The sequence below is a fragment of the Oryctolagus cuniculus genome, chromosome 8 (genome assembly GCF_051225735.1).
Source record: "Oryctolagus cuniculus isolate XC-2025 breed Fujian yellow rabbit chromosome 8, ASM5122573v1, whole genome shotgun sequence".
NCBI classification, from domain to species: Eukaryota; Metazoa; Chordata; class Mammalia; order Lagomorpha; family Leporidae; genus Oryctolagus; species Oryctolagus cuniculus.
In genome coordinates, this window is record NC_142874.1 from 113,338,441 (window position 1) to 113,357,795 (window position 19,355).

Below are 19,355 nucleotides of genomic sequence, written 5' to 3' on the forward strand. Positions count from 1 at the left end.
TGCTCAGTTTAGACAGGGTGATAGGGCATTGTCTATTATTTTGGAATAATTTTCCTCTGTCTCAAGCTTCGCTATTTCCAGGCAGCATCTCTGGAATGTGCGTGACCTTTGCTGTGTTGTTGAACGATTACCCGTCGGAAAATACAAAAAGTTAAGGCCAATTCGGCCTGCTGCAAGTTCGTTGACTCTGTATTTCTCCTGGCCTTGAAAATTTCTCTAACAATCTGTTTCTGTTCCTCTGAAGAGATGGCAAAAACACACCAGACCCCATGAATGGACTCTCTGCTGGGTACTTTTTATGTGCCATCTCATTTCACATCTGGCGAGAAGGCAGACAGCAGCCTGGGTACAAAGAGACTCTCTCACACACACGCACGCACACACACACACACACACACACATGGCCGTGTCTTCTTACCCTCTGGTTGAGCTGCTGGCATGGATGCAGCAAAGCCTTCAGGCTACCTGTGGTCAGGGCTCAGGGATGCCGTGAGGATTTCCCAGTGAGCACGGAGCCTGCGTGATTTGTGGGCATTTCTGTGCTCATTGTCTTGCCTTCTAGGCATCTGTGGTGTTGTATCAGGAGGGCAAGAGGGTTCCAAATAGATTTAATATTCTTTGTATGAGCTTCAGCCATCTGCCCGCCAGCTCTCAGTGTGAGTATAATGTATGTTTCCAGAATCAAACACAAAGACCCTATTTTTTCCCTTTCTTTTTTCTTTCTTTCAAAGCCTTTTAGAAGAGATCATTTGTGTTTTCCTTATCTTTTAGGGTAGGTTAGTAGGGTCACCTTTTCTGTAATTATATTTATTTTTTTTATCTTTTCTGATGCCCCTGGCATATTTAAATGAATGCCTTACCCCTTTTCTGATCTCTGTATACCTCCAACAGATTGTATCATTGAAATAAATGTCTCGGAGAGCTGCGACACACCCTTGAAGTGTTTGGGGTTATTAACCAGCAGGCAGTCCTGGTGGGTGCACAGAAACCATGAATGTCAGGCAGTTTTTCCAAGGCTAAATGAGAGTTCTTTTCCTTTGAGGAAAACACTGTTGATGAGATATGCAAGCAGCTGTAGGTCATTGTAAAAGTTGTTTGGGTGTTGGGTCTTTGACCTAAGCTATTATGTCTTAAAAAAAAATAGCTGACATGGGGTACCTTAAACTCTTACAGAGGTGAAAACTAAGTTGAGCTGATCAAATGGAGTCCTGAAGATCTTACTCAGGTAGGTTAGGGAAATTGGACAGAAGAATTTGTAGAGCTCTTTTTTTTTTTTTTTTTTTTTTTTTTGACAGGCAGAGTGGACAGTGAGAGAGAGAGACAGAGAGAAAGGTCTTCCTTTGCCGTTGGTTCACCCTCCAATGGCCGCCGCGGCCGGCGCGCTGCGGCCGGCGCACCGCGCTGATCCGATGGCAGGAGCCAGGAGTCAGGTGCTTTTCCTGGTCTCCCATGGGGTGCAGGGCCCAAGCACCTGGGCCATCCTCCACTGCACTCCCTGGCCACAGCAGAGGGCTGGCCTGGAAGAGGGGCAACCGGGACAGAATCCGGCGCCCCGACCGGGACTAGAACCCGGTGTGCCGGCGCCGCTAGGCGGAGGATTAGCCTAGTGAGCCGCGGCGCCGGCCTGTAGAGCTCTTTGTATGACAGTTGGGTGGCAACACTGTTGGGATTCTCTTTGCATTATTCAGCAAGGCAAGTGCTGGGCAGAGCCTGAACAGAGAAAAGTGAACTTGGAATATTCTCTTCTGCAGGCTTGAGGGCATAGGGATCAACATTCTTGATTTTTGCTTATTTTCATTCTGTCAGCTCAATTTATATTTTCTTGCATTAGACAGTATACAATTAAAATGCTTCCCTTCTTCCTACAGGGTGGGCCTGAGAGCTCAGTCCTTTGGTGCTCTTCCAGTCTCGTGATGACGGGTTGTTGCCACCGTCTCATTCTAGCCACGTGAACTTGGGGAGATAGCGACATCTCCATGATGCATTTCCTAAGCTGTAAAGTAGGGATTAAGATAGTATTACCTGAAGGAGTTGGTGAAATTATGAAATGTAATAATGCAAAATAATATATCTGAAGTGCTTAGCATGGTACTTGCCACGTAGTAACATGCTGATCATTGTTACTGTTATTATGGGTAGAGTCACCCTTATTCAAAATGCTTGCGACCAGAAGTGTATCAGATTTCAGATTTTTTTTTCTAATTTTAGAATATTTGCATATTTATAATGAGATCTTGGGGATGGGACCCAAGTTATGGTTCATATACATATAATATACATATACATATAATATCTTAAATAATTCTTATGGTGTGGAATTTTCTACCTGTTGATCTTCAGAAAGTTTCAGATTGTGGAGCATTCCTGGCTTTGGAGTTTCAGATTAGGGATCCTCAACCTGTATCGTAGAAACAAAGGATGGAGAAAAACGAGAGAGAATTACAGATCATGACTTGTGCTGGAAGATGTTGTCTAAGATATGTCTCTGCCCCTGGAGAATTGAAAGGTCAGGGCTGATAGGGAAAGGAATAAAGAAGGAAAAATTACTTGAAAAAAAAAAATAAAAAGCTCTGGTTTAAATATGTGGAGGTGTGTGGCTGGGTGGAGCCAGAGTGGTGCAGGATTAGTCTTGGCCGCTTCCCTACGTCCCAGGGTGTTTGTATTTGGCCTCACTTTGAGTCATTTTGAACAGTATTGGTTGTAAGACTGATGGAGCTGCAGGGGAGACCTTGTCCCGATGTCTTGGCTCTCAGCATGTACCTGGTGCAGAGCAGACATGGGCCTCCGTGGAGAGTTAGAGCTGAACTGTCCCCCAGCCATTAGGGGGATGCAGTGGGTCTGGCCAGGGCCAAAGCCTGTCCCTTCAGTTGTTCCCAGCCCTTCCGTGGCCTGTCACAGACGGAGGTCACACAGCTGGGAGGGTGGGTCAAAGGAGGTATGTGAAGTCATGGAATGGAAAGAAAAATGGCATTTGGTTCACATCCTTTGGGGTGATCTTTTGGGCTTTTGGCTTTTGGCTCCCTGTGCCCGCCCCCTAGAGGACCTGGGCAGGCTCCTGTGTTCAGCACAGTCCCCACTGCAGGTCTGCTCTGGAGCTGCTTTCTCCCCATTGTACGTGTGACCTCTACACCACCACTGCAGGCTGGCCTTGGCTCTGACGCTCCTTGCGGCTCCCCATGGGTGCACTTGGCTCCAAGGGCTCTACGTGAGGCTTCGCTGTGTTTCCCAGTAAACTTTGGCTCTCTGCTCTTGTCCTGTCCTTCCTAAGGGTGCATGGTCATCTTGATGCTCTGGTGGGCTTTGCTATTGTCCTGAAGTGCTATTCTCCCTACTGGTATCACTGTCGACCTAGGTCCTCCCACAGTCACCCTGTTTCCTTTGCATACTGACTCTTGTGTGAGGGTTCTTAAAAATTTCATGGAAAATGTGTATTATGGGGGTCGGCACTGTGGCACAGTAGGTTACTCCTCCACCTGTAGCACCGGCATCCTGTATGGGCACTGGTTCTAGTCCCGGCTGCTCCTCTTCTGATCCAGCTCTCTGCTATGGCCTGGGAAAGCAGTAGAAGATGGTTCAAGTGCTTGGGCCCCTGCACCCACATGGGAGCAGAAGAAGCTCCTGGGTCCTGGCTGTGGAGAAGTGCAGCTCTGGCTGTTGCAGCCATTTGGGGAGTGAACCAGCAGATGGAAGACCTTTCTCTCTGTCTCTCCCTCTCACTGTCTGTAACTCTACCTCTCAAATAAATAAATAAAATCTCTAAAAAAAGGTGTATTATGAAAAAAACTATGATGTTTTTCAATTATATTTTGTAAAAAATAGACATCTTTTAATTCTACTCTCCAAGAACTTTTTGATATTAAGCCTCACACTAAGGGAGGGGTAGTTTAATATCCTATAATTCCTATAATATTTCGGCTTCTCCATTTATTGATTCAGTTTCTCTAGGCTCTTCTTCTCTTGTTTGTCATAATCTGAGTTCCTCTCCAGCTTGGATTGGAAGATGATTGAAAAACTCCTCAAATAACATAACTTCCTTTGATGTTGACCATCTGCCAATTATTTATTTTTATTTTATATGGTAAACATTTGTGCTCCTTTTTGTTTTTTGTTTTTTAAAAGATTTATTTATTTATTTGAAAGACAGTGTTACACAGAGAAGTAGAGACAGAGAGAGAGGTCTTTGATCTACTGATGCATTCCTCAAATGGCTACAATAAGCCAGAGCTGAGCTGATCTGAAGTCAGGAACCAGGAGCTTCCTCCTGGTCTCCCACATGGGTCCAGGGGCCCAAGGACTTGGGCCATCTTCTACTGCTTTCCCAGGCCATAGCAGAGAGCTGGATGGGAAGTGGAGCAGCTGGGACAAGAACCAGCGCCCATATGGGATGCCAGCACTGCGGGCCGGAGCTTTAACCTACTGTGCCACAGCGATGGCCCCCAACCATCAGCCAATTATAGTGACCTGAATCTTGAGCCTTTTCCACATTGCAGTATGTCTGCTACCTATCCAGGACAGCCAGGGCAGGGCTGGGAATGTCCAGTGTATCTCATTGCTCCTTGAAGTCCCTGGCCATCACCTTCAAGATGTGCTGCAAAAACTCTTCCAGCGAGTCCCATTATGGCTTTTCAAATAAGGAAATCTTCCTGCCAGTACTTAGGTTTGAGATCCAGCCCTAGCTTCTGCTCCCTGATACTGCAGACCTGAGGAGGTAGCAGGGAATGGTTCGAGTAGTTGGGCCCGGCCATCCTCAAGAGAGACTTGGGTTGAGTTCTAGGCCCCTGGCTTTGCCTTTGCCCAGCTGCAGCTGTTGCAGGCATTTAGGGAGGGCACAGCAGATAGGCGTTCTGTTTCTCTATTTTTTTTTTTTTTTGACAGGCAGAGTTAGACAGTGAGAGAGAGAGACAGGTCTTCCTTCCCAAATGGCCACTACGGCCGGCGCCGGCGCCGGCGCCGGCGCCGATCTGAAGCCAGGAGCCAGGTGCTTCTACTGGTCTCCCATGCGGGTGCAGGGCCCAAGGACCTGGGCCATCCTCCACTGCACTCCCGGGCCACAGCAGAGAGCTGGACTGGAAGAGGAGCAACCGGGACAGTTACTGGAGCCCTGACCGGGACTAGAACCCGGGGTGCCAGCGCCACAGGTGGAGGATTAGCCTAGTGAGCCGCGGCACCGGCCCTGTTTCTCTCTCTCTCTTCTTTCTTTGTCTCCCAAATAACCAAACAAGACTTGACAGCTTACTGTGCCAGGTCTCTAAATCACTGTGCCAGGGGAATAAGCTTAGCTCTGATGTGGTACCAGGATACCTCCAGGACATGATGCTGAGTTCTTTTCCCTCTGTCCACCTCTCCCACTCTCCGTTCCTCTTTCCTTCTTTCTTTTCATACCTAGCTTGATCAAAAATATTATTTTTTTTTCCTGGGCAAAATCTCATCCCCAGCATGACTTAGGGAAGGCTGCGAGTTTCACACAGGGGGAGCTGATGCAGTGATTCAGTGGAAAGAACACTCTCAGGAGTCTGACCCAGCTCTGCCAGTACAGAGTAGATGTGAAGAGTTAGGCAAGGTGCTTAACCTCTCTGGGCCTCTGAGACTTCGTCTGTAAAGGAGGACGAGGATGATAATGATGTGTCTGTGTGTATGAGTACATATACATGTAGTGGGAGATTGGACTAAATGATTTTTTTAAAGATTAATTTATTTAAGAGGGAGAATCTTCTATTTTCTGATTCACTCCCCAAATGGCTGCAATGGCCAGGGCTGGGCCAGGACAAAGGCAGGAGCCAGCAGCTTCTTCTGGGTCTCCTGCATGAGTGAAGAAGCCCAAGAATTCAGGCATCCTCCACTGCTTTCCCAGGTGCATTAGCAGGGAGCAGCATCAGAAGTGGAGCAGCCAGGACTCCAGATGCTGCCCTTATGGGATGCCGGTGCCACAGGCTGTGGCTTTACCTGCTTTGCTACAGCACTGGCCCCAGACTACTCAATCTTAAAAACACTCTCTTTTGTTAGAAATTAGCTTGCAGCAAGTAGTGATGATGCCCATTCTTAATATATATGAAGCTTTTCCCCTGCCTTCTTGGTAAGGCTGAAAGGGACCCAGGTGCAAGCTACAGGCGTGCTTATTGTACCAAGAAAGAAATGAGACAAATATGAAGTTTAAATCAATAGCATTAGTTGAACACAGAAGATGAAACCGTTTTTCCCCAAATTGTTTTGATTGCTGCCAGTAGCTGCTATTTGGTATGAAATCCATTCAGATCATCAAAAGCCAAAGAAACACACGGTGCATGAAAAGAGGTGGTAATTGGCACCATTGTAACTCTATACGGTGTGTGATCTCAGCTGGGAGGAGAGAGTTGTCGGATAACTTGTAATCTAATTTTCTTTGTTGTAAAATAGAATGTTACCATTGTATTTCTGTGGAATAATAATTATAACATCTCAGGCAGATGGAGTGCCTTCCTCAGGAGGTGTGGAAAGAGCTCTGCCTTCATGCATCCAGCCCCGTACACGCAGTAAAACCTGGGCTGGCTCACGTTGCTCTCAACCGCAAATTCCTTTTAACCAGCATCCCCTCTCATCTCTCCTGTGAGGATCAATGATTTTCATGCGATGAACCCGACACCCCAGGAGACAGCGAGGTGCCTTCCGAATCAGTGAATACTTATGAACCTTTCGGTGGAGTTTCAGTGTTAATTGCAATTTATGACAGCCTAATTTTTTGAAAAGTGGTAATTCACATGCTGCGTAGATGATCAAATAGTTGATTAACCAGACTGCCGTAGTTTCTGGCTACACTGAGAGTTCCCAGTGCCTGAGCACTGGCTCTCCCTTGGGGAGTCACAAAGGAAGCAGTGGTAGGGAAAGTGCTCTTCTTTATGTCTTGGCATAACGACCACAAATTACTTAGTCTGTACAAGTGATAATTTCCAGAGGTTTATTCTACATTCTCTTCTATGAGAAGTGAGAAAATAGGTAAGGTTTTAAAACAGATTATATTTGCCTCTTAAATATATCCTATTTGCCATCCCCAGAGACATGGCTATGGTTGATAACTGGACCATTGGCTCTTACAATAAAGGTGAGAGAATTTAAAATGGGATTTTGGATGTTTTTTATTTTATTTTATTTATTTGAAAGACAGAGTTACAGAGAGAGGTAGAGACAGAGAGAGAGGTCTTCCATCCTCTGGTTCACTCCCCAGATGGCTGCAATGGCCAGAGCTGCGCCGATCTGAAGCCAGGAGCCAGGAGTTTCTTCCGGGTCTCCCACATGGGTGCAGGTGCCCAAGAACTTGGGCCATCTTCTATTGCTATCCCAGGCCATAGCAGAGAGCTGGATCGGAAGAGGAGCAGCCGGGACTAGAACCAGCACCCATATGGGATGCTGGCGCTTCAGGCCAGGGCATTAACCCGCTGCGCTGTAGCGCCAGCCCCTTGGATGGTTCTTAGTAGTACAAACACTATACACCCCTTCAGGAGAGTATCAGGGCGGTAGATTTAGATGCGTTAATTGGTCCATTGTAAATATTTTATCAAAGCAATAAGATCTCTTTCTTCCTTCCTTCCTTCCTTTCTTCCTTCCTTCCTTCCTTCCTTCCTCCCTTCCTTCCTTCCTTCCTTCCTTTCTTTGAGAGGTAGAGTTACAGACAGTGAGAGGGAGAGACAGGGAGAAAGGTCTTCTACCTGCTGGTTCACTCCCCAAATGGCCACAACGGCCAGAGCTGTGCCGATCCGAAGCCAGGAGCCAGGAGCTTCTTCTGGGTCTCCCATGTGGGTACAGGAGTCCAAGCACTTGGGCCATCTTCTACTGCTTTCTCAGGCCATGCAAAAGAGCTGGATCAGAAGAGGAGCAGCTGAGACTCAAACAAATGCCTATATGGGATGCCAGTGCCACAGGCGGAGGATTAACCTTACTGCGCCACAGTGCCAGCCCCCGATCTGGTTCTAACTCATTGTCTATGTGGTTGTAAGCTGGGCAGTCCTATTAGACTCAACATAAAGCAATAAGATCTTAAATCAGTGAAGACTAACTTGGTGATTTTTAATGCCCAAATTCTTAATTATAAGATTGTGAATTGGTATTGTGCTCAGGTTCACAGCAAACAATCTATAAAACTTAGGAATGTGTAAAGAGAAAGTAAAAATAATCCACAGTTGCATCACCCAGAGAGAACTATTACCACATTTTGGTGCATTTGCATCCCTTTTCCCTCTATGTATCCATACGTGTAAACATTTTATGAACTTAGGATATACTACACATACTGCATTCTATCCCCTACCAACACTATATGAGGGGTCTTCAAAAAGTTCATGGAAGGCCAGTGCCGTGGCTCACTTTAATAATCCTCCATCTGTGGCGCTGGTACCCCGGGTTCTAGTCCCGGTTGGAGTGTCGGGCACTAGTCCCGGTTGCTCCTCTTCCAGTCCAGCTCTCTGCTGTGGCCTGGGAGGGCAGTGGAGGATGGCCCAAGTGCTTGGGTCCCTGCACCCACATGGGAGACTGGGGAGACCGGGAGGAAGTACCCAGCTCCTGGCTTCGGATCAGTGCAGCGCCGGCCATGGGGGCCACTAGGGGAGTGAACCAACAGAAGGAAAACCTTTCTCTGTCTGTCTCTCACTGTCTATAACTGTCTCTCTGTCTCTCTCTCTCACTGTCTAACTCTGCCTGGCCAAAAAAAAAAAAAAAAAAAAAAGTTCATGGAAAACACATAAAAATAAAAACCATAAAGGTAATTCAAAATATTTTTGCAACCAAATAAACTTATCTTTGAATTGCATTTTCCATTAACTAAAAATTATTAGAGAGATAGAGTGACAGATATACCAGAGAGAGAAAAAGACAGAGAGAGAGAGAGAGAGAGAGAGACAGAGACAGAGAGAGAGAGATCTCATCTACTGGTTTACTTCTCAAAAGCCTACATGGCTGGCCAGGGCCAAAGCTGGGCACTGAGTACTCAATCCAGATTTCCCACATGGGTGGCAGAAATCCAGTCACTTCACCCATTACCACTGCCTCCCCATGGTCTCAATAGCAGTAGGTTGGAGTCAGGAACCAGAAAACCAGCTATCAAACCCAGGCACTCTGATATGGGATGCGGGCATCCTAACTATTAGAAAATTATTTATTTTAAAGGCAGAGACAGAGAAAGATCTTCCATCTGCTGATTCACTGCCCCAAAACATGCCAGGGAGTCAATCCCATTAAGGTGGCATGTACCAATGCCATCTCACTAGTCCCAGTGATCAATTTCAGTTCATAATTGATCATAATGATAGGTCTAAGAGTCAAAGGCATCCCATAAACAAGACTAGTGTCTGCTAATACTAACTGATAGAATTAAAAAGGAGAGAACGATCCATCATGGGAAGCGGGATACACAGCAGACTCATAGAATGGCGGATGTCCTAAATAGCACTCTGGCCTCAGAATCAGCCCTTAAGGCATTAGGATATGGCTGAAGAGCCCATTAGAGTATTTTAGGCATGGAAAGCCAAGACACTCTGAAAAAAAAAAAAAAGACCTAAATGAAAGATCTCTGTGAGTGAGATCCCAGTGGAAAGTCTGGGGCCATCAAAGAAGGAGGTACCTTTCTCTGAAGGGAGGAAAGAACTTCCACTTTGACTATGATCTTGTCTAAATAAGATCGGAGTCAATTAACTCAAAAGGTTTCCATAGCCTTGGCAACTCATGACTAGAGCCTAGGGAGATTACTGATGCCATAAACAAGAGTGTCAAATTGTTAAGTCAACAACAGGAGTCACTGTGCACTTACTCCTCATGTGGGATCTGTCCTTAATGTGTTGTCCAATGTGAAGTAATGCTGTAACTAGTACTGAAACAGTATTTTACACTTTGTGTTTCTGTGTGGGTGCAAACTGATGAAATCTTTACTCAATATATACTAAATTGATCTTCTGTATATAAAGATAATTGAAAATGAATCTTGATGTGAATGGAATGGGAGAGGGAGTGGGAGATGGGAGGGGTGTGAGTGGGAGGGAAATTATGGGGGGGGCCACTGTAATCCATAAACTGTACTTTGGAAATTTATATTTACTAAATAAAAAAAAAGTGAATGTGGATCTGATTCACTGCCCCAAATGCCTGCAACAGTAAGGGCTGAGCCAGGCTGAAGCAGCAGATGGGAACTTAATCTGGGTCTCCCATGTGAGTAGTGTGGACCCAAGTACTTGAGCCATCATCTGCTGTCTCCCAGGGTCTACATTAACAGGAAGCTGGAAAGAAAAGTGGAGGCAGAATTGAAACCCGGGCACTTGTGTACAGACTGCAGGCATCCCTAGTGGCATCTTAACCCCTGCAGTAAACAGCTGCACACCCCCCCCCCCCCCCGCCAACCGACATCTTACCTGGTAGGCCAAATGCCCACCTCTTCCTTGAACATGCTTTTATAAACATATGCTTTAGATCATTAAATGTCGTACTGACTAGATGAACTATAATATATTAAACCCCTTTTCTGTTGGATTTCAGATGGTTTACATATTTTGGCTGTCTAGTGTTGTAAGTGTCTGTGTTTGTTCTCTTGTTCATCCATCCATTTATTAAATCAGCTTTGATTGAATATTGTAGGCCAGGCTTGGGTCAGGAGCTGAGATGTGTCATTAATCAAAACCCACCTAATGGTTAATGTTTATTATTGCTACTTACAATGGGCCAGGTATTTCATTAGTATTAGTATGATAGTTATGTGCATATATGAGTGTGGGAATCACTCTAGTAAATTATCAGAATAAGATGAACTAATTAAGTTCTTATGAGGTAGGTATTGTTACTACTCCCATTTTTTTTTTTTTTTTTTTTTTTGACAGGCAGAGTGGACAGTGAGAGAGAGAGACAGAGAGAGAAAGGTCTTCCTTTGCCGCTGGTTCACCCTCCAATGGCTGCCGCTGCAGCCGGCGCACCGCGCTGATCCTGGCAGGAGCCAGGATCCAGGTGCTTTTCCTGGTCTCCCATGGGGTGCAGGGCCCAAGCACCTGGGCCATCCTCCACTGCACTCCCTGGCCATAGCAGAGAGCTGGCCTGGAAGAGGGGCAACCGGGACAGAATCCGGCGCCCCAACCAGGACTAGAACCCGGTGTGCCGGCGCCGCAAGGTGGAGGATTAGCCTATTGAGCCACGGCGCCGGCTACTACTCCCATTTTCCAAATAAGGAAAGAGAGGCTTAGAGAATAGAGGTGTGACTTGCCCAGGATCACCCAGGTGGTGACTGGCAGAGCCAGAACTCGAGCCCAGGCAGCCTGAATCCAGTTTTGCCCTTTTAACCATGATGGCTACTCTGTCAGTAGAAAAGTTGCTTGCACCTGTGGATGTGAAACAACTTAAAATGTAGTAATCTTTGAGTGATTCTCTGAGTATTTTCTTAGGGTAGGTTCTAGAAATGAAAATACTGGGTCAAAGATATGAGCAACCCTTCTAGGACATGGTGCTGTAGTCAGAGTCCTCGGTGAGGGAAGACCAGGGGTGATAAGGTTATCCACATATTTGCTCACTTTGCTTTCTTGTCTTTTTGTCCTGGGTCTCTGTCCTTGCTGTAGCAGTGATGTCAGAGATAGGCATGGCAGCGACCCTGATCTGGGCTTGCCCTGGAGAAGGTCTGGGCGATGTTCCCGCCGCCCAGGCTGGATGAGCAGGTGGTGCCTCTCAGAACTGTTTATTTCCTCTTCTCACTACAAGAGGCAAGCTGCCAGGCAGGAGGGGGTCCAGAGAGGAAGCGCTCTTGAGAGGAACGGTCCTAGGTAGTTAAGTGAATGTAGAGTCTCTTAAGACAAACATCATCACAAGAATACACCTCTGCCCTCCAGCTGAAGGGTTTCTGATTTTAATGAATATTTAGTGTAGTCTCCCTTGCACCTAAATCATTGATTGTTCATCTGTGGCAAGTGCGTGTAAACTTTCCTGCTGCTCGTAGTCACTGCCCCACTTCACAAGCCTCACTCCCCCAGATAAACATGGTGCCTGTCTTGCATCCCCTCTCCTTGAGTCCAGCTTTCAGAGGGGGCAGTACTTGTACCAGAAGCACAGCCTTGATGTCCTAGACTTGCTCCTTGGATCTGCTGTGTGGTTTTGGACATTCTTTCTGGTTCTCAGTTTCTCACCTTTAAAGTAATACAGAGTTGTAGTGACAATCAAACAAAATGCCATAGATGCCATAAACAGCACTCTGGCCTCAGAATCAGCCCTTAAGGCATTTGGATACAGCTAAAAAGCCCATGAGAGTTTCTCAGGAATGGAAAGCCAAGACACTGTGGCAAAAAAAAAAAAAACAAAACAAACAAACAAACACAAACCTAAATGAAAGATCTCTGTGAGTGAGATCCCAGCAGAAAGTACGAGCCATCAAAGAAGGAGGTACCTTTCTCTGAAGGGAGGAGAGAACTTCCACTTTGACTATGGCCTTGTCTAAATAAGATCAGAATTGGCGAACTCAAGTGGCTTCCATAGCTTTGGCAGCTCATGACAAGAGCCTTGGGTGATCACTGACGCCATAAACAAGAGTGTCAATTGTTAAATCAACAATAGGAGTCACTGTGCACCTATGCCCCATGTAGGATCTCTGTCCTTAATGTGTTGTACTATGTGAATTAATGGTAAAACTACTACTCAAACAGTACTTTATACTTTGTGTGTCTGTGTGGGTGCAGTCTGTTGAAATCTTTACTTAGTATATACTAAGTTGATCTTCTGTATATAAAGATAATTGAAAATGAATCTTGATGAAGAATGGGATGGGAGAGGGAGTGGGAGATGGGATGGTTGCGAGTGGGAGGGAGGTTATGGGGGGAAAAGCCGCTATAATCCAAAAGTTGTACCTTTGAAATTTATACTAAATAAAAGTTTTAAAAAATAAAATATAAATTTGCAATAAAAAATGCCATGTGTAGAAAAAAATAAACTGAATTCACTGAGTTCTTATTATAAAGAATTCAAAATAAAATAAAAACTGTTTTAGGGGGCCAGCGCTGTGGTGTAGTAGGCTAGGCCTCTGCTTGCCGTCTAGCCATCCCATACGGGTGCTGGTTCTTGTCCTGGCTGCTTGTCTTCTGATCCAGCTCCCTGCCTGGGAAAGCAGTGGAAGGTGGCCCAAGTGCTTGGGCCCCTGCATTCTTGTGGGAGACCTGGTAGAAACTCCCAGCTCCTGGCTTCAGATCTGCCCAGCTCTTGCTGTTGCAGCCATTTGGGGAATGAACCAGCGGGTGGAAGACCTTTCTGCCTGTCTTTCCTTCTCTCTGTCTGTAACTCTCTCAAATAAATAAAAATCTTAAAAGAAAAACTGTTTTAAATACATACTTTGCTTATTCTTCAAAGTAACTGCTTCGTGAGCAGGAGTTTAGATTGCTTTGTGATTGTGAACTCTGGTTTTGATCACAGTACATTAGATGGCAAAAGGGACTTGGGCGATATCATTAAGGTGACTAATCAGTTAACCTTAAGAGAGGAGGATTATCCTGGTAACCTCAGATAATCATGTGAGCTCTTTAAAAGCAACACGTTTTCTTTGGCTGTTGGCCAGAAAGAAAGTGAGTGATTTGAACCCTGAGAAGGACTCAGTGTCGTGGCTGCTTAGCAGATGGACAGGGAGCATGAGAAAGAGGTCAGACAACTGCTAGGAGTGGACAGTGGGCTCTGGATGGCAGCCAGCAGGGAGACGGGGACCTCAGCTTTACAGCTGGGAGGAACTGAATTCTGCCTGTAACCTGAATGAGTCTGGAAGAGGATTTTTCCCAGAGCCTCCAGATAAGAGCTCAGCCTGATTGGCATATTGCTTTAAGCCCTATGCAGGTGAGCCCATTTAACTTGCAACCCATAGAACTGTGAGATCGTACAATGAGGCTGCTAAATTGTGATGATTTGTTAGGACAGCATTAGAAAACTCACACAAACCTTTTGTGGCCTGGAGTTTTTTTTATTGAGTCCACTATGTAGATGAGGACACTAAAGCCCAGGGGAATAAAGTCACTCACCTGAAGCATTGCTGCTCCTGGGTGTCTTAGTCTCATTCTGCTCTAAGGGAATACTATGGCCTGGAGGACTCACACAGAACAGAAATTTATTTCTTGCAGTTCAGGGGGCTGGGAGATCCCAGATCTCGGTGCCAACATCTGGTGAGGGCTGCTCTCTGCTTCCAGGATGGCACCAGGACCCTGCCTCCTCCAGAAGATGGGCAATCGAGGCGGTTCCCTCGTCAAGGCCTTTTGCAAGGGCACATAGTCCCATTCATGGGGGCAGAGCCCTAACGACTCAATCACCATCCAACATCCAGGCCTCTCAATACTGTTGCATTGGGGATTAAGTTTAACATGAATTTTGGAGGGGGTCGAGCGCCTCCAACCCATAGCGGTATCAGAAGTGGGAGTCAAGTCAAGGTAATCTGTCCCCAGGATGCTTGTTTGTCCCAGTGGCCCAGTGCCTGAGATATTCACAGGCTCTCATCCTGTATTTCTCTCTGTCTCTCTTCCTCTCTCTCTGTGTCTCTTGTTTTAACATGGCCTGACTGCCACATTTCTCAGCTATGCTGCTGGGGATGATCTGATGCTGTGGCAGGGGGCCCTGGACATTGAAGGATGTCATGTCAGCATACCTGGAGCATGAGTGTTGTTCAGGGGGGTAGGCCTTTTTCATTTTATAACAAACCTGAGTATTTCGAATAGAATTGTCTAGAATGTGGGAAACAAAAGCAGAGGTTGCAAAGGAAGTTTATGCTGTAGATCGTGTCTTTACAGTGAAAGGTGCTTGACTGAAGTCGTTTGAGAAACATGGAGTTGCCAGTTCCATACCAGTCTCACACCTTTCCCGTTTGTCCCTGGATTCCCACTGAGTCTGCCGTCTGGGTGAGAATTCTGGAATGAGGATCAGGAAATCTGGACCAGGCTTTTTCATCCCCATCCATGCAAACACTCATCCTCCCTTCCCTCAGGGTCACAAGCAATTACTGAGCACCTACTGTATGCTCCCAGTGTCACTCACAGCGTGGCACATTCGTTTTCATGCATATAAATGAAATGATTGGACAAAACTTTGTCCAGGGTCCCAGTCTGTCACCGACTCTCGGGCTTTCACAGTTCTCCTAAGAGCTGACTTCTGAATTGGACACAGGAGTGCATTTTATTTTTTCCTCAGAGTACAACCACGGCACCACCTGCAAGGAAATCTCCAGTAGGGGTGCGGCACTCAGATCGTGAGGTGGTCCTATACCTGCTGAGTCAGAAATCCTGGGAGTTAGGGACCAGGACTTGGCACGTATACACACTAAAGCTTGCACAGCAATGGGGATGCCAAATAAATATCCTTATAGGCCTGTGTCTTAAAGTATATTCTGTACTAAGACAGGCTCACAGGTTTGGAAAGAAGGGCCGCACCTGGCTGTAAGGGTCTCGGCCAGCCGGAGGCAAGGTCAGGAGGGAGCTGTGATTATTTATGCAAAATCCCTGGCCTGGGCCTTCGAAGCCCCCCTCACCCTTTGGTGGCTCACCTGTGTCTGCCCGACTCAGTAACGCGGCTTAAGGGGCGGACAGGAGGGGGAGTTTTTTCCCACGGGCTTTGGAAGGAAGGGTGGGGTTGGCGCAGGCTGGGCGCCCCCCGGGGGCAGCTCCTGTCTCCCAGTGGCCACTGGCAGGGTCAATGAGCTGACCCGGCCCGAGGCAGCCGCCTTTTCTCGACCTGCGCTAGCGCGGGCGAAGGCACCCCTGGCAGCTGGGGTCCTGGCCGGCTCCCACAAGGCAGCGCCTCTCCCGCCGCACACAAGGCACCCGCTCCGACCCAGCGGCGGCGGCGCCCGCCGGTTGCCCTTGCCCGCGCGCGGCCGCCCGTCCTCCGGCGCGTTGGCCCTCCGCCACCCCCTCGGCGGGGCCCTTCCCTCCGCCAGGGCGACCGTGACATTCAGCGGGAAAGGCGAGTGCCGACCGCGGCGCCCCGGCTCCCGCCGCGCCGAGCTCCCGCCGCCCACCGCGCTGCGCGCCCCGCGCTCGCCGGGGACTGCCGGGGGCGGGCGGCAGGCGCCTTTTCCATTCCCGGCCCGGCCCAGCCCGGCCGCCGCAGGCAGCTCCTGAGCCCCGGCCGGCCGGGAGCCTCTGGTCAGACCCTGCGGCTTGGGCTGTGGCGCAGGGCACGGCACGGCACGGCACGGCACGGCACGGGCACGGACAGGAGCTGCGCGCCGAGAGAGACCCTGCCCCACCGCTCGTCTATGGCAAAGTTTCTCGCCGAGCTTCTGGGCTGCACGTTGCCGAGCAAGGGCGCCTCTCCCATTTTCGAGGTAGGTGGAGGGTGTGTCCCCGCGGGCCGGGCCGAGCCTGGGGGTCCCCAACCAGGCCTCCACCTGGACGTCTGGGGCGGAGCCGGGAGAGGATGCGAGCGGGAGACCAGCAGCCCGGAGCCCGAATTCCTGGCTCCTAGGAGCCCCGCGAATCCGCCTAGCTTCTCCTCCCCTAGCTGACAGGTGAATGCATTTCTGTCAGTCTGGACTGAGTTTGGCTAGTTGCTCCTTTCCTCAAACGCCAGAGGCCCACCAAGGAACAGTATCCCGTAGTGCCCCCTTTACCGCCTACTTTGTCCCCTCCCTACCCCTTTTAGTCTGAAAAAATTAACAGAAGAATCTCTTGGTGAAAAGGTCTCTACCTTCCTGCCCCTGCCAGCCCCTCCCCTCCTCCAGCCTCCAGGGCGCTGCAAAGTCCACCCGAGTTATAACTCGGTTTTCCTGTATATGAGACACACAGGGTGCCGGCAGCATTAAAATGGGCTTTGCCAAATTAGGCGCAGCTCTAGAAGGCAGGTGCATCTCCTTGCGCACACCTGCCTGGTGTGGCGAGGAGGCCGGTGTGAGCGCCGGTGCGGAGTTGCTAATGAGAAGGTTGGCTCGCCCATTACGCTGTGGGGGCGGTGGCTTGAACTTGTGGTGGCTGCTGGGCGAGACTTTGACGCTGTGTGACCCACGCTTGACCTCCTTTGGCTTCCTTGGTCTCTGCCTGTCCCACTCCACCAGATCGCTTGGCCTGCTTGCCTGGCCCAGAGCGAAGTGGCTGTGACCAGGGTAAGCAGTGCTGCAGGCTGAGTGTCCACAGTACCTCCCAGCCGGTCCCAGGGGGCCCTGACAACGTTCCCTGCCTGCCTCAGGGCTGCTCCTGGAGCTGCCTGAGCACTCCCTGTCTGAGGTTCCCTGACCCGCCAAGAGAAACAGAACCTGGTCCCGTCTCTCCCGGACCAAGGAGTGTGTCCTGCGCAGCCTCCAAACTCTTAATGTCTCCCCAGGCCTTGTGGTCTTGTGTGAGCCTCTTCTCACCTGCAGCAGCTGCAGCCGTTCTGACCCACCCGAGTTGTAGGGTCACACTTGTTTCATTTTGGAGCTCAGCCCGCCCAGTGCATGATCTCTGCTCCTGACAGGATGGTTTCCAAGCAGGGAGATCCCAAAGCAGGTGATGAGGAGGAGCTGCGAGCAGCCAGGCTGGAGTGCCTGGGCAGTGGCCTGAAATCTGAAAGAATAATGAAGAGGCTGCAAAAGTAACGTTTTCCAGGCCTGCGGTGGGAAGGGGCTGGCTCCTTGGGCATGCAACGGTGCTGCTCATTTGCTTCCCTCTGAAACCAGGGATCATTCCAGGGACTTGAGGCGCTCCTTGGAAATTGTTTCCTCTTCGGCTTTCTCTCCACTTGCGTTTGGGCTTTTATCCTGTTACCAAAACCTATAGAAGGTGATGTTGGTTGTATGTGATACCTTTTGGTGGTATATTCAGGCAAAAGATGCCAGACCTTCATTTTTAAAAACTGATTGGCTCCCAGTCATTCCAGGGAGGAAATAGCTACCAAGATTAACAATAGGCATGTTTAGGCATTTTCCTTGGAGAGTCTGGGGGAAAGGTGGCTCCCCCTATCCTTAGTAACTCCATGTGTCCTGCTTCTGTTAGTTTCCACTCATTCACACTCCCTGTCTTTCTCCAAATGCTTGATCCAGTGTGGGCTGAATTGGCCTCAAGCACTCCACCCAGGTGTCACGGTTAATCAGGTGTTGCTGCAGAAGTTAAGTGATCATCCCTTTCCTACCTGTGGGGAAAATCAATGCACAGAGAGATGAAAAGCTGAGTCTGGAATGTGCTTTGAGGTTGCCTGCATTCCAGGCAATAACCCCTTCAGCGCATTCTTGCCAGTAAATGGAGAGCCAGTGGTTGAGCTCCCTGTACCTGGGGGAGGGGGAGGGGGAGAAATATGTAAAGAAGATATTCTTAAACCTTGCTATATATTCACTTCCTAGAAGTGAGGGTGCTAGGACTTTAATTTTAGGCAGCATTTGCTTCTACCAAACGCACAAATTCTAATGTGGGAGGTTACCTTTACTGTCAGGGAGCTCAATGGAAGAGGTGGGTGTTTTCATAATAAATGGCCTTTGGCTTCATTTTGGTTAGAGTGTGGCCAAAATGTGGTTTCTTTCTACACAGGCCGTTAGGTTTGCATAGAGGAGATTCTGTCCCAGGGGCTAACTCCAGGACCTCTTGTGTGTTTGCAGTTGTCTGATGAGGGGGAGTGGGTGACAGGCTATGGGGAGCATAGGGCTACCAGAGTGACTGTGTGTGCCTGCTGTACTGTCTTCAGGGGCTCAGGACATTGGAAGCACAAAGAATTGTAATGATCACTTTGTCACCCCTTTCCTTTACTTGTTTCTAGAAAATTATTCAAGTTGTTCCACAAGACTTGGTTTGCAAACTTAAAAAAAATTCTAGAAGAAAGCAAAGATGATGATGATGATGGCAGTGCCCTGAGCATACCCTAGATTTTGGGAACGGTGTTTGTTCCACACATAGGTAGAGCCCCTATAGAAAGAGTGTGTTTGCTCTGTAGTCTGATACCTAGAAAGGTGGGGCAGAAGTGTATGGGCAGGTAGTTTCAGACCCAGCAAGTTGCTATGTGCTTGGATGAGTGGGTATCTGGCCCTGGCATACATTCCTTCCACTTTGAGCTCGTATGTGTTATGAACCTGCCCCTGACCTCCAGCTTTACATGGATCCTGCTTTAGTGATAATCAGCAATGGAGTCTGAGTTCCATCACAGGAAGAGGCAGGAGAATAATATAGCAGAGGTGCCCCTTCCCCTGGTCTACAAACATGCATTTTTATTCGTCATCATCCTTTATCATCTACACTGGTGGGATAGCTTAAGGTGCCCCATCCATTGGTCTGAACCTGTATGGCTCTATAGAAAATGGATTTTCATTCCTTTGCTACTCAGACTTCAAGTATATTCCATGCATTTCCACATTCTGTTCTCCATCTGTGATTATAACTTTATTTTTGTCTACACACAATACATAGTAAGTATTGGTTATTGTCAGCTCTGACAGGCATTGTTCTACA

The 19,355-nt window shown here is 48.2% G+C and overlaps 1 protein-coding gene and 1 long non-coding RNA gene across 4 annotated transcripts in view; one reads left to right on the plus strand and one right to left on the minus strand.

The window, feature by feature from the left end:
- Window positions 1–1,631: 1,631 nt before the first annotated feature.
- On the minus strand, window positions 1,632–17,949 carry LOC149125120 (uncharacterized). The gene is made up of 3 exons (XR_016212477.1): window positions 17,297–17,949; window positions 2,327–2,398; window positions 1,632–1,993 (listed from the first exon to the last, which is right to left on the minus strand). It is a non-coding gene; the product is annotated as an uncharacterized LOC149125120 (long non-coding RNA).
- The window catches only part of RASGEF1B (RasGEF domain family member 1B), a 614,689-nt gene continuing 611,230 nt past the window's right edge, over window positions 15,897–19,355 (plus strand). For 2 of the 3 annotated variants that reach the window (XM_089303183.1, XM_089303184.1), the window contains exon 1: window positions 15,898–16,273. In XM_089303183.1, coding sequence (XP_089159309.1) covers window positions 16,205–16,273 — 69 coding nt within the window. In that variant the 5' untranslated portion in view covers window positions 15,898–16,204. Of the gene's footprint in view, window positions 16,274–19,355 lie in introns of all 3 variants that reach the window. The other variant, XM_051820184.3, reaches the window with a different exon arrangement.